At 40.2% G+C, this 14,302-nt stretch overlaps 4 protein-coding genes across 5 annotated transcripts in view; 3 read left to right on the top strand and 1 right to left on the bottom strand.

Annotated features, from left to right (window-relative positions):
- The first annotated feature begins 132 nt into the window (after positions 1-132).
- Positions 133-2,336, top strand: LOC112557637 (A disintegrin and metalloproteinase with thrombospondin motifs 15-like). The gene is made up of 6 exons (XM_025227627.1): positions 133-318; positions 562-625; positions 1,358-1,493; positions 1,617-1,777; positions 1,896-2,032; positions 2,165-2,336. The coding sequence occupies exons 1-5, from the start codon at positions 152-154 to the stop codon at positions 1,992-1,994; spliced, it is 627 nt and encodes a 208-aa protein (XP_025083412.1). The 5' UTR covers positions 133-151; the 3' UTR covers positions 1,995-2,032; positions 2,165-2,336.
- A 666-nt stretch (positions 2,337-3,002) lies between these two features.
- Positions 3,003-7,454, bottom strand: LOC112557627 (disintegrin and metalloproteinase domain-containing protein 29-like). The gene is made up of 12 exons (XM_025227612.1): positions 7,309-7,454; positions 6,790-6,850; positions 6,321-6,387; positions 5,850-6,108; positions 5,417-5,621; positions 5,139-5,281; positions 4,707-4,793; positions 4,412-4,512; positions 4,121-4,249; positions 3,583-3,702; positions 3,351-3,433; positions 3,003-3,092 (listed from the first exon to the last, which is right to left on the bottom strand). The coding sequence occupies exons 1-11, from the start codon at positions 7,378-7,380 to the stop codon at positions 3,361-3,363; spliced, it is 1,317 nt and encodes a 438-aa protein (XP_025083397.1). The 5' UTR covers positions 7,381-7,454; the 3' UTR covers positions 3,003-3,092; positions 3,351-3,360.
- Positions 7,455-9,520: 2,066 nt separating this feature from the next.
- Positions 9,521-11,206, top strand: LOC112557632. 2 transcript variants are annotated; one of them, XM_025227616.1, is made up of 4 exons: positions 9,521-9,683; positions 10,079-10,142; positions 10,608-10,674; positions 11,049-11,206. In XM_025227616.1, exons 1-4 carry the CDS (start codon positions 9,612-9,614, stop codon positions 11,179-11,181), a joined length of 336 nt encoding a protein of 111 aa, XP_025083401.1. In that variant the 5' UTR covers positions 9,521-9,611; the 3' UTR covers positions 11,182-11,206. The 2 variants fall into 2 exon arrangements, with proteins under 2 accessions (XP_025083401.1, XP_025083402.1); XM_025227617.1 differs by having other exon boundaries at positions 9,523-9,683; positions 10,088-10,142.
- Positions 11,207-11,443: 237 nt separating this feature from the next.
- The window catches only part of LOC112555648, a 9,308-nt gene continuing 6,449 nt past the window's right edge, over positions 11,444-14,302 (top strand). Inside the window, exons 1-6 of the mRNA XM_025224091.1 lie at positions 11,444-11,448; positions 11,543-11,709; positions 11,825-11,967; positions 12,329-12,415; positions 12,579-12,679; positions 12,847-12,975. Of these exons, the coding sequence (XP_025079876.1) occupies positions 11,444-11,448; positions 11,543-11,709; positions 11,825-11,967; positions 12,329-12,415; positions 12,579-12,679; positions 12,847-12,975 (632 nt within the window). The remainder of the gene's footprint in view (positions 11,449-11,542; positions 11,710-11,824; positions 11,968-12,328; positions 12,416-12,578; positions 12,680-12,846; positions 12,976-14,302) is intronic.

The following is a 14,302-nucleotide window of genomic DNA, read 5'->3' as shown; positions in this document are numbered from 1 at the left end:
TGAACTTTCGGAGGTGACTACGTTTCTAGGAACTCCTTGTGGCAACGACCGAGTGAGTACACGGACAGCATTCGTTTATGTGTGTGTGTGCCCAAATCTTTGCCTCCATCTGTGGGTGTTCTATGAGATAAAATAAAACATTTCTTTGCAGATGTGTTTCAAAGGAACGTGCGTGCCGTGGTTGAAGACTGTCAACCCCAACTATGTGCGTCCTCTGGTGAGAGAAGGTGGCTGGGGACCATGGAGTCCGTCTTCTCCCTGTGACAACACTTGTGGTGATGCTGTCAGCGTCTCCACACGACAATGTAACAGACCCACGTAAGTCTTTAATCATTACTGTTGTTTCAGTAATCATGTATATAAAATAGTTTGTCAGCTTCATTTTTCTATCAATCCCCCATTGTATTTATAAAGAATAATTTTAATCAGCTTATCAGTGGGACTTCATTTTCTTAATGGACTGATGAACAGCAGAAGCAGTAAACAGCAACGGTTAGAAATTAAATGTTTATGCTTTTATACTTAATATAGTTGAAAGAACGATGTTGTTTTTATCTGCAGACCTCGCATATCTACATTCTGCAACGGAAGTGCTATTAAAGCGAAGATGTGTCCGTTTCAACAGGTAAATATGTTCGCGCGCGCGCGTTTGTGTGTCTGTGTAAATGAGAGAGAAAAAGAGTTTGTAAGTTAGATAGAAGATAGTGTGAGAAAGTGTCTGTTCGAGAACTGAACGTTTTACTGTGTAGTCCTGAGCCTCTTTCAAGCAAACAGGAGCAACAACAATCATCATTATTACCTTCGTCCTTCTTCTAAAAAATTATCAACCGTATCAACAGCTAATATCAAACAGAAAGTAGCCTACCATTGGCTTGTATCGAGGGTCACGTGCATGCCAGATTCTCGAAAATGTCGATTTACTCAAATGTGCTATTGCCCTGGCGGGCTGGATCAAATGATTTCCATGTTCGTTCCACACCCATGCACTAAGTGAACTTTATGTGGAATTGGTATCTGACTTCTTATAGGAATGGAGAAGGAGCTTGTTACTGATCTCATTAAAAACTGATCTCGGGATAAGCAGAGTATAAATAATCTCATTGTTCTTGAAGACCATATGCGTGCAAGCATTTCATTACCTTCGTTACCAGACGTTACTATCAATCCACCCTGACTACACGTACAATGATAAAATCTTGTGTAAAGTAGACAAAAGTATCACACAGGTGGACTACCTTAAAACAGCTAAATCTCATAAAACATTTCATATAATGTGCTTGCTATATTTTCAAAAAGTGTAGTTTATTTTCGTCATAATTCTTTTCACTGTCCTCTGGATTCTATTCTGTCATTCAAGGTGTGCCCAGGTGAGAGCAGCGTGGAGTCGGAACTCGTCAAACAACGGGTCAAGGCCGTCTGTGGCAAGGTGAAGGTCAGCGGTGCCTCGGTCTACAACTTGACTGGAGAGGGCAACCTGTACAGCACGAGCGGCGGTGAGTTAACTGGAAAATGTGATCTGGTTTTGCATAAAACTTTCTCAAATGCTGACTCTCCAAGTGTAGACTTTTTGTGTTTGACAGCACTCGACTCTATTTTTATTTCTTTTGTTTGTGCAGACATGAAGAAGTGCAGCGTGACCTGCAACCACGTGGATGGCTCCTCGACAACCCGCTTTGCCCTACAGGACGGGACACCATGCTGGGGTGAGGACAACGACAGGGACCACGACTCTAATGTCAGAGGCATCTCGTGGCGATGTGTACAAGGCCGATGTCTGGTGAGTCTTCATCAATGTCGTCATCACAGAAGCTACTGCTGATAGAAGACTTGTACTTGTTTTACCCAGCAGGCATTAGGAAATACATCTGTCATACTGAGGGTTTCTGTGTCTGCAGGCCTTCGGGTGCAACGGCAAGAGTCTGGGTGAGGGAGGCGGTGTGGAGAAAGACAGGTGTGGAGTGTGTGGCGGGGACGGCTCGTCTTGCCCCAAGTAAAACTGTCAACCCACATCTTTGAACACACTAACCAGGAGGTAGGTAATAGCCACATACACACACTGTCATTCATTATTGTCGCAAACTATAAATCGAGTCTATGTCAAGACTTTTCAGAAATCCTGATTAGTTTGGGAACTAACCAACCTCTGCTGACATTATTTTTGCAGGTGACTACAAAAGCTGAAGATGAATCTTTAAGACGACACCTGTCAGAAGAACCTTTTTATATTGATCGCCATTGAGAAACTAATGCTACACACCATATGTACTTGTTACAGTATTTTCATCTTGTGATAGTCTCCTCTTGACAAGACTGTTGAATAAACAATTGATCTGCAACCACTGGTGTCATTATTATCTTCATTAATGACTTAACAGTTCCTATAGTCGTGCATAGATCTTGTTATATGTGTGTGTGAAAGAGAGAGAGAGAGAGAGAGAGAATATTTGTTCTGATGCTCAGTTATTTTTCAAGTCATCAAGTAACGAGATAACTAAAAGACTGAGTGGCCCACTCTTTTGATGACACTCATTGATTCGCTCATTGACTCACTGACAGACTATTGTAGACGATGATAAGGTAAGATACTGTTGATAAAAACTCGGAGTGCTGAAGACGGAGTTGTTGGAATACACGTTGCCCTCTTATTAAAAACAACACCACGCCAGTTAACAAACAGCCATTGTGACACTTGCAGGATGAATCGACAGAAATGGCTCTCCCTTATAAAGATCCACTAGGAAGGCACAATATCGGGCTATTTGGAGATTTTTCAATTAGAAATCGTGTTTGAATCCAATAGTAGAATTGAACATAACCACTTGTAAAGCAACAGTGCCGTAGATGCAGAAACATAAACCTGCTCAGCCATCTAAGCAAAGAGATGTTGACAATAATTTAGAACCTCACAGACAAGTGCCAGCGGACCAGCATCAGCGTTCGTCAACTTACAACAGATCAACTTGAGTCATTACACTTCTCAAACAAAACAAGATTCAGATAAATGTCTCTCTGTAAAGTTTTATTGTCACAAGCATCAGCCGAGTACAAGATATAAATTATGCTGGACACGACTCTGTACGACTTGTCAAGTCCTAAAAACAAGAAAACAAACAATCGCAAAATGACATAATACTGCGGCGGGGAACAAACCGAAAACCACAATAATTAACAAAACACCGACGATAATACAAATTAAAAAGCAAGATAGTAGTACATTATTATCATCGTCGTAGTCGTCGTCATCGTCATTCAATTTATTCTTTCTTCGCTCTTGTTCATTCAAGCTACATAGCCAATACCAACACCATAACCAGCTACACTGTCATCAAGGAGAGTGATTCCTCACATACCTGTTCATACTCAACCTAGTTTGACCGGACTATAGTTCCTGGTATTAACGTTGTCTTCAAACAAGCAGGACTTCGATTTGTCCCTGCAACACAATTCGATAGAAAAAGATTATTAAATTATTTTAAAAACTATTCCGCTTAATTTGCTAAATTAACATCTAACAATTTAAACTATTATTTTATATGTTTACTTGTATTTGATTAACAATAAAGACGAATGTAGAAATTCCACCTGAAGGAGGAGTCGAGGACTTTAGCGTAGCATGGTCTGAAGACACTCTGACTTGTAGTCATGAAACCTTTCTCACGTCCTGAACACTGCCATATCTGGTTATCGTGCTTCAGTCCCATGCTTCACAATCAAACAAACATTTTATGTTTAAGATCCTGTTTTCTTTGAAACTCACAATAAATAAAAAAATAAATAGGAAAAATTTATTTTACAGGCAAATCACAATTTTCATGTCTTTAGTATAAATGATTAATGGAAAACATAACAGCCTTTCCTAACGGCTGATTTCGACCATTTAATAGACACCCACACCCACAATGATACCTATGACACAGTGTGAAAGCCCATTATTTCATTCAGATACACTTTCCTATGACATCAACAACGTCCTTTTAAGGACAATGAAGTGAGCACAAAACAATAGTCTAAAGCGTGATTATGTGCTTCATTCCCACTCATGCCAACCCACGCACACACAAAGTCACACATCAGGAATCTGTAGTCACATCAACTATTCACAGTCAAAGAGGAAACATACGCGTGTCCCATCTCATGGATCTCAGGTGCGAAGTTGTAGTTGGCTCCCTTGGTGATACCAACGCGGGTTCTTGGGTTGCACATCCCCCCCACGTGAGCCAAACCCATCTTCCCAGGTGGTTCGGCATCCCTGTTCAAAGGAGATAAGAAGAAACAATCGTCACAGACACACGATAAATATGATCCTCCATCAAACACATTCATTACTACAGACAGACAGAAAGGGAAATAGAAATAATAAGAGCGAAGGAAAAAGTAAATGCACTCCGGAAAAAAAGGGATGCATGCGTACGCGGTTTCGAAGGAAATGTAGTCAAAAGGCTGATTCATGGTGTTGGTAGACGCCATCCTCAAACGCTTTCCTAGGTCTTTAGTGGAGTCTTGGTACCACCACTGCAAAAAAAAAGTATCAATGTAGCCTGCTAATAACTATGTAATAACGCAATCATAGGAATAGAAAAATAGCTACAGATTACTTTTACTGTTGTGACAATACACGAAAGAAAGGACAAAATTAATTGTAAAAAAAAGTATCATTTAGCTTAATCACTAGAACATTTCTATTTTTAGTTACTAGGTCCACTTACCGGGTTGCTTCTCCAGATCTCCACATTGACGACTTTGATCGTGATGTCCCACCCGACCAGCGAGGGGTTGTGCAGCACACCGGCAATCTGTCAGAAACAGTCAGAATGGTGTCAACACTGTGCAAAAGTCGTTATTCAAGACATACGGTCATCGCGTGCATATACAACCATCTTCGCTCGTCTTGTGGGTAAATAAAACATTATGGACATTTACAAAAATAATAGTAATGTCTTGCTGGCTAGATGGAAAAAGAAGTTCTCTGAAAAACTGTTTATAGAATCTAGCAGATAAATCCCTTAATAGAGTTTTAGAACAGTAAAAGTATAAGCTAACAACAATAAATTAAAAAGAGAAGAGACGTCATAATATCATTCATCCAGTCAGCAAACAAAACCAAGAAAACAATATCAAAAGTAGGACAGAATACTTACACCACTCCATTTTTGAGCGATGAAGTCTGTAAGCTGCTGGTTTGAGGAGATTCGATGCTTTTCCCATACTTTGTTTAAGAAGAGTCGATCCAAGTAGACGCCCACCTCTATCGTCATCTTCCTGTCGCGTACTGACCTCTTGACTACAGCAGCAACAATACAACAACACAATTACTGTTGAACTGTTTCATTATAGGGTACAGTCTGATATTCACTCGTTAAGACATTATAATTACAAACGAAGTTTCATATCATATATCTACATTTGTTTACGTTACCTTTTTCGTTGTTTGTATCTTCATCCTCTACTTTATTCACTTCATCTATAGGCACGTCTACAAAGTTGTCTGCTTGGCTAGAATGTTGGTCGTCGGTTGTATTTGACCACGTAATCAGCACGTGAAGAAAGGGAAATTTGCGGGTGACATCTTCCGGAAGTGGGAGTAACTGGAAGTTACGGTCTTTTGACTGAATGGCTCCAACCTGCGAAATAATTGCGACAACAGAAAAGTAAATACTACGTCATTGTAGCGGTATTACCTGTTGACAAAATTTTTATTTATTCTCCTTCTATGTCTTCTTTTAATGTATCTAATGTCTGTCTGTCTGTCTGTCTGTCTGTCTGTCTGTCTGTCTGTCTGTCTGTCTGTCTGTCTGTCTGTCTGTCTGTCTGTCTGTCTGTCTGTCTGTCTGTCTGTCTGTCTGTCTTACCACGTTTCCATCACACAGCGACAGTGAAGCGAAGCCAGACTTGTCCCTCAGAAGGCCACTGAAGAAGCAGTCTTTGATCAGTGGGCGACTGATTATCGTTTCGTTCTCCAAGCGCTCCACCACTTTCAGGTCTGAGCATAGAACTTGCCGCTTCTGAAGTGACATGTGTAGTCTCTCTCCGGAAGTGAGGCGAAGCTCGAAGTTTCTGGACTTTGACGACGGACTGGCGACGTGGTCTTCAACGTCTCTCTTGGTGAGGCTGTAACGTGTGAGCGTGAGAACAGTTGGTACACGTCTCCGATCATCTCAGCTAGCTCTTCGAAATTTTCAATCGGGAGATAACATTTGTCTCTATGGTTAAACAACGTAATAAGAGTAAGATTCACGATGACACCGAACATTCCAGAATCACAGACAAGGGTGACCGATTGACAAGTCGTCAGAACTATGTTCAGCAAGAGTGACACCTACCGTCTGTGTTCTCCAGACTCCAAGCTCTCTCCGTACAACGTGGCGATCTCATAGCCAGCGGCATCCGCTGTAGATACAAGTGATTAATAGTCAATCGTCTTAACCTCTATGTGTGTATAGAAAAGGATTAAAGACAGGAAAAAGAAAGCTAGTTTAAAATTGTTCAAAAAAAGCACATTTATTTACATGGAATCTTTAACATATATTCTGTATGTGATAAATAGTCTAAAAAGTAACTCAAATGTTTTTTTCTTATTGTTAATAGCGTTAGTGTGATCATTCAAATACTCTATTCTATTAAATATATTAAATATTTAAACTGAGGAGACGCACTCCTTTATCTTGGACCAAAATAACCACAGTTGAGTAGAACGATTCACAATATTTCGCTGTAGTTTGTTACATTGAAGACACTGTAATAATTAAAAGAAGAAAGTAAAATCGCCGAGGTTTGTTAGACTGAACTTACCAGCCCTCGCCACTCTACTCGCATGATCCACGAGTTCATCGTCGTCTAGTACATTCTGAAGCTGCCGGTAACAGCAACACAAGCAAATATATATATACACACACACAGAGTCCTTGAGAAAAACGTTTTTCTATCTTTATTTAGTAAAAAGTTATTACCTTACAAAAATATGTGAGTTGTTATCACGAAAGGTGTTTTCAATGGAAAACTTTTAATTAAGGCTTAATGAATGTAAAACAAAGGTTGACATATTTATCCATGGCTTCTTTTTCATATTCAAGTTTCATGAAAAATTACATATTTCAGAATATGAAACAATAACATAAAAATAAAATAAAAATTATACTAATAAGTATAATAATGAACTGCATTGACTATCAAGTTATATTTACTTATGTCTATGACACGATACAAACTCACCTCACCGCCTTTATTCTGTAATATTATCATGTAGGCAGAGACACAGGTAGAAAGAAAGAACAAGAAAAATAGAAATGTAAAGGTCGATGAGATACTCACAGAAAACTCGTGTAATACAGCCTCCGACAAGGCGGCCATCAAACACACCATCAGTATGGACATCTTGTCCATTGTCAGTCACTGACACTTCGCCTACTTAGTCGTGTGGTGGGTTGTCGGCGAAAGCCCCTCTTTGCTTGGTCTTGGCAGAGTGAACTGTTCCAGGTGGCTTCGTGTTTATATACTCTCTGAGTTCCACATAAACAATGCTAATCGTGATTCAGACCTATACCACCCACCCTCCTACCCAAGGGTGAAGTGGGTCCAGTCCTTCACTCTCCACCACCTTGACCCTCACATTGTTTGGCGTGGCAGTGAGTAGTGATTAATCCAACACCTAGAAGTGTCAAATACAACAGGTCATTGTAATTTAATTAATGTGTGGTCTCTACTCGTATATACACACAGCAAACAATCACACATACATCAGGTAACGAACAATGGTACCAACACTGCCCACACATTGGATAAAGGGAACTTAGCTCTTGACAGTTATATATTACCTTGTTTAATTGTTTAATAAGCCTTTTAGGAACCTTCGTACGAGAATGGATGAAATCTTTGATTGTGCAGCTTACTACAACACCCTCCCCATCTCCACTTTCAGCTGTTGACCTCGGGCAGGCGCTACAGAGCACCACGTGCGTCACTGCCTCCCAGAGGTCCTTGGTGCCAGCAGCCATCACCAGGCTAAACAAAGGACACAAGGACTCGTAGTTTTACTACCATCTTCCTTAGGAGGCTTACATGTATGTGTGAGAAGGTGTAGGTGTGAGTGTGTGTTGAATGTTGTGTTTGGGTAGGTATGTTTGCTCATTATGTTTTTTTAAGATATATGCTCATATTATGTTTGTATGCGTGGTTGGGTTTTTGACCAAACAAGAAAAAAAAATTGTCGTGGACTTCCCCGGACAGATAATAAAGTTTGATTTGATTTGAAAAGTATTTGTTATTTATCGCACTCACTCTATATATATATATGGGATGTGGCTTGCATATCACAGTGAAATCCCATTAATAATCAGAAAACACCAGAGGACCTAGGACCACGGGTTTCAAACATTTCCACACGAGAACCACTTTCCTAAATTCGATTTGACTGAGTACCACCTCTCCCTATTAATATAATAAATCCGGAATTAGTCTAAGGTGTGCCCGTATTAAGTATACGAGTCAGTGCTTAGTGAATTGTTTATATGGTAGTCTACATATATATTTCACACAAAAGAATCTTGTGAAAGCACATTTTAAGTGCTTAAAAGTAGGATGCCGTCTCGCCGATAGCACACAGGTCTTAATTCTGTTTGTTGACCTCAGCTCAGGGCAGGTAAGTGTCGCTGACATCAGACCTTACAGACCTCATACTGACAAACCTAACCCCACTTGTCTCCGCTTCTGACAAACTGTACTCTTAGTGACCCAAGGTCACAGCACTCACAGACCCACGCACCTACCCGGGGACAAAGGGAGTAAACATACAGAGTGTTGTCAGTCAGGGTTACAAGGGTCTGGTTCTCAGTCTTCTTGGCGCCGGCTAACTGACTTTATAGCCTGATGCCAGGATTTTCGTGCTTCTAGGTTGTGACATGGTCATATGTAGACAAGAATATGTCATATGTAGACAAGAATATGTCATATGTAGACAAAACTCCAGCCGCAGCACAAACAGAGAAATACAACACCATGTAATATATATACACGCATCTTGATACTTGTTATTTTCATGTCTTTGTTTATATTACACTTGCCATGGTAGTTGTTCAGATTATTTATGTCAGCTGTTCATAACCTGCACAATCAAAGATTTGATCCATTCTCCTACGACAGTTCGTAAAACGCTTATTGAACAATTAAACAAGGTAACATATAACTGTCAAGAGCCAAGCTCCCTTTATCCAATGTGTGGGCAGTGTTGGTACCATTGTTCGTTACCTGATGGTACCTGTATGTGGGAATGTTTGCTGTGTGTGTGTGTATATACGAGTAGAGACCACACATTAATTAAATTACAATGACCTGTTGTATTTACACTCCTAGGTGTTGGATTAGTCACTACTCACTGCCACGCCATACAATGTGAGGGTCAAGGTGGTGGAGAGTGAAGGACTGGAGCCCCACTTCACCTTGGTAGGAGGGTGGGTGGTATAGGGCTGAATCACGATTAGCATTGTTTATGTGGAACTCAGAGAGTATATAAACACGAAGCCACCTTAGAGCAGTTCAGCCTGCCACGACCAAGAAAAGAGGGGCTTTCACCGACAACCCACCACACGACTTAGGAGACGAAGTGTGACTGACTGACAATGGACAAGATGTCCATACTGATGGTGTGTTTGATGGCCGCCTTGTCGGAGGCTGCATTACACGAGTTTTCTGTGAGTATCTCATCCACCTTTACATTTCTATTCTTCTTTGTCTTTCTTTCTACCTGTGTCTCTGCCTACATGATAATATAATAGAATAAAGGCGGTGACATGAGTATGTATCGTGTCACAGACATAGGTAAATATAACTTGATAGTCAATGAAGTTCATTATTATACTTGTTAGTATAATATTTATTGTTTTTGTTATTGTTTCATATTCTGAAATATGTAATTTTTCATTAAACTTGTATATGAAAAAGCCTTAATTAAACGTTTTCCATTAAAAACAACGTTCGTGATAACAACTCACATATTTTTGTAATGTAATTACATTTTATTTAATAAATAGAGAAAAGCGTTTTTCTCAACGACTGTTTGTTTGTGTGTTTGTGTTGCTGTTAACGGCACCTTCAGAATGTTCTGGACGACGATGAACTCATGGATCATGCGAGTAGAGTGGCGAGGGCTGGTAAGTTCAGTCTAACAAACCTCCGCGATATTACTTTCTTCTTTTGTTCATTACAGTGTCTTCAATGTAACAAACTACAGCGAAATGTTGTGAATCGTTGTAATCAACTATGTTTTTTTGATGATGATGATGATGTCGATTTGTAGTGCGCAGGTATCCATTCCGAAGAATGCTCATCTAAGATAAAGGACAGCTTCTCCTCAGTTAAACTATTTAATACAATTAATACGGTCAGAGTATTTTAATTACCAAACTAACGCTATTTACATTAAGAAAAAAATTTTTAGTTTCTTCTTGGACTGTTTATGAGAGGCAGAATATATGTTAAAGATACCAAATAAATAACTGTGATTAATGCTGCTTGAACCTTTTAAACTGTCTTTCTTTTCTAGTCTTTTATCTTTTCCTATACACACACAGTTACGCAGGTTAAGACTCTTGAATATTAATCACTTGTATCTACAGCGGATGCCGCTGGCTATGAGATCGCCACGTTGTACGGAGAGAGCTTGGAGTCTGGAGAACACAGACGGTAGGTGTCACTCTTGCTGAACAGAGTTCTTACTTGTCACTCGGTCACCCTTGCCTGTGATTATGGAATGTTCGCTGTCATCGTGAAACTTACTCTTTCGGCAGTGTTTTTAACCATAGAGACAAAACTATCTCACGATCTACCACACATTTAACCTAAAGTCGTAATGTTGGAAAGCTGACAAATTATCCCTTGTTTATATATTAAGATACAGAACTGTAACATCTAAAGGTTGTCATTGTGACTTAAGAAATGAACTTTGTGAAGACAATTATTTCCAAAAAGTTTAATTAACTAGCATAAGAAATTTGTTGAAGAGATAGATGAGATGATCGGAGACGTGTACCAACTGTTCTCACGCTCACACGTTACAGCCTCACCAAGAGAGACGTTGAAGACCACGTCGCCAGTCCGTCGTCAAAGTCCAGAAACTTCGAGCTTCGCCTCACTTCCGGAGAGAGACTACACATGTCACTTCAGAAGCGCAAGTTCTATGCTCAAACCTGAAAGTGGTGAGCGCTTGGAGAACGAAACGATAATCAGTCGCCCCACTGATCAAAGACTGCTTCTTCAGTGGCCTTCTGAGGGACAAGTCTGGCTTCGCTTCACTGTCGCTGTGTGATGGAAACGTGGTAAGACAGACAGACAGACAGACAGACAGACAGACAGACAGACAGACAGACAGACAGACAGACAGACAGACAGACAGAAAAAATTAAAAAGTTGAAAAGTAGACAAAGAAGGAGAATAAATTAAATATTTTACCAACATGTTGTAATACCGCTACAGTGGCAGTAATCAAGTCTTATTCTCTTGTCTCAATTATTTCGCAGGTTGGAGCCATTCAGTCAAAAGACGTAACTTCCAGTTACTCCCACTTCCGGAAGATTTCACCCGCAAATTTCCCTTTCTGCACGTGCTGCTTACGTGGTCAAATAAACCGACGATCAGCTTCTAGCCTCGGAGACAACTTTGTAGACGTGTCTAAAGATGAAGTGAATAAAATAGAGGATGAAGATGCAAACAACGAAAAAGGTGATATAAAACAAATGTAGATATATGATGTGAAACGTAACGAGTGAATATCAAACTGTACCTAATAATGAAATAGTTCAACAGTAATTGTGTTGTTGTATTGTTGCTGCTGTAGTCAAGAGGTCAGTACGCGACAGGAAGGTGACGATAGAGGTGGGCGTCTACTTGGATCGACTCTTCTTAAACAAAGTATGGGAAAAGCATCAAATCTCCTCAAACCAGCAGCTTACAGACTTCATCGCTCGAAAATGGAGTGGTGTAAGTGTTTTGTGCTTCTTTTGATATTGTTTTCTTGGTTTTGTTTGCTGACTGGATGAATGATATTATGACGTTTCTTCTCTCGATCATTTTGTTAGTTTAATGTGGCTTTAACTTTCACTGCTATAAAGCACTATTAATGGATCACTGGTTTATCTGCTAGATTCTATAAACAGTTTTTCAAGATAACTGTGGGTTGTTTTTTTTTTCATCTAGCTAGGAAGACATTGCTATGTCTGCAAAATGTTCGTAATGTTTTATTTACCCACAAAGATGGTTGTAACAGGTAGTTAGTATGGCCCGTATATCACGAATAACGACTTTTGCACAGTGTTGACACCATTCTGACTGTTTCTGACAGATTGCCGGTGTGCTGCACAACCCCTCGCTGGTCGGGTGGGACATCACGATCAAAGTCGTCAATGTGGAGATCTGGAGAAGCAACCCGGTAAGTGTACCTAGTAACTAAAAATAGAAATGTTCTACTTCTTAAGCTAAATGATACTTTATTTGTCACAACAGTAAAAGTAATCTGTAGCTATTTCTTCTATTCCTATGATGGCGTTATTACATAGTTATTAGCAGGCTACATTGATACTTTCTGTTTGCAGTGGTGGTACCAAGACTCCACTAAAGACCTAGGAAAGCGTTTGAGGATGGCGTCTACCAACACCATGAATCAGCCTTTTGACTACATTTCCTTCGAAACCGCGTACGCATGCATCTCTTTGTTTCCGGAGTGAATTAACCCTGACTTTTTCCTTCGCTCTTATTATTTCTCTTCCCTTTCTGTCTGTCTGTAGTAATGAGTGTGTTTGATGGAGGATCATGTTTATCGTGTGTTGGCGACGACTGTATCTTCTTATCTCTTTTGAACAGGGATGCCGAACCACCTGGGAAGATGGGTTTGGCTCATGTTGGGGGGATGTGCAACCCAAGAAACCGCGTTGGTATCACCAAGGGAGCCAACTACAACTTTGCACCTGAGATCCATGAGATGGGACATGCGTATGTTTTCCTATTTGACTGTGGATAGTTGATGTGACTACAGATTCCTGATGTGTGACTTTTTGAGTGTGTGGGTTTGCATGCGTGGTAATGAAGCATATATCCTTCTTTAGACTATTGTTTTGTGCTCACTTCATTGACCTTAAAAGGACGTTGTTGATGTCATAGGAAAGTGTATCTGAATGAAATAATGGGCTTCACACTGTGTCATAGGTATTAAATGGTCGGAATCACCCGCTAGGAACTGTTACGACCGTAGCGGTAACTTGGCTCGTTTAAAGATCTGAAAATCTGCGGTGTCACCACTTTCCTGTTACAAAGTCACTTCCAGTCATCCGTTGAAACAGAAGATAGAACACGTATACAGCGGCTCACACTGTAATATTTCTCAGTATTATTTTCAATGTTCAACAACTCAACGTTATAACCACCATAAGTCAGCGGACTGCCACACAGGCTACTTATCCTCTTATTTTCAACTCACACAGAGTACTACTTCCAACTCACACAGACAGTACTACTAACAACTCAGAAAAATCGAATACCGCACCACCCAGGCCCACCCCAGCCCCTTTTATAGATCCTTCAAATAATGCTAAAAATGCATAAATAAAAAAAAAAATATTAAAAAATTAAGACGCAGTACGCCCTGGCCTTGACATCGCCACTTCCGCCAAGGCCTCGTCAAACTAAAAATACTCAATTTCGTAACCCCATACCCTCCCACTTTGTCAAGAACGAAACTCCGCAGGACTTTCTTCTACAAACATACGAAATAAAACAAACATTTTAAGGTATCATCCATCGCTTCTCAACCAAAAACCAAAATTAAAGCCATGATCTCTTCCTCACATCAAAACTAACCATTGTTACTTAACAATTAAAGCTCTTAACAAACTTTCACACATGTCAATTGCTTTTTAAAATTCACAGTTATCCTTCATCGGATTGTAGTTATATTCAGCTCAGTTCAGTTCTTTGAGCCAACCCGGGCTCAAGAACGATCAGCACCAATTGTCCCGATGCCTTTACATCAATAACGCACGTCAACATTTCTGCAAAACACCAGGGTCCACCTCACTTCACCCTATGTTCTCAAATCGCCCTGCAGTGGTTCCAAATAGGTGACGCCAGTGTTGCTCGGTTCTCTTGTCCGTCATGGTAACCCCACTACACGCGTCTTCTAGGAAATAACCGAACATTCCTCACACGCCCATAGACTGGCTTAACACTCTTCTCCTCTGATAGTGGATATCTCTCTCAGCCCCTATTCAGCTTTCTGCTTGGCGTTACGCAATACAGGGAATAACTTTCCTTCGTGTTCCTG

This window comes from Pomacea canaliculata, linkage group LG2 (assembly GCF_003073045.1).
Source record: "Pomacea canaliculata isolate SZHN2017 linkage group LG2, ASM307304v1, whole genome shotgun sequence".
NCBI lineage: Eukaryota > Metazoa > Mollusca > Gastropoda > Architaenioglossa > Ampullariidae > Pomacea > Pomacea canaliculata.
The sequence above is the reverse complement of the archived record's forward strand: the minus strand, read 5'-3'. Positions and strand labels throughout refer to the sequence as shown.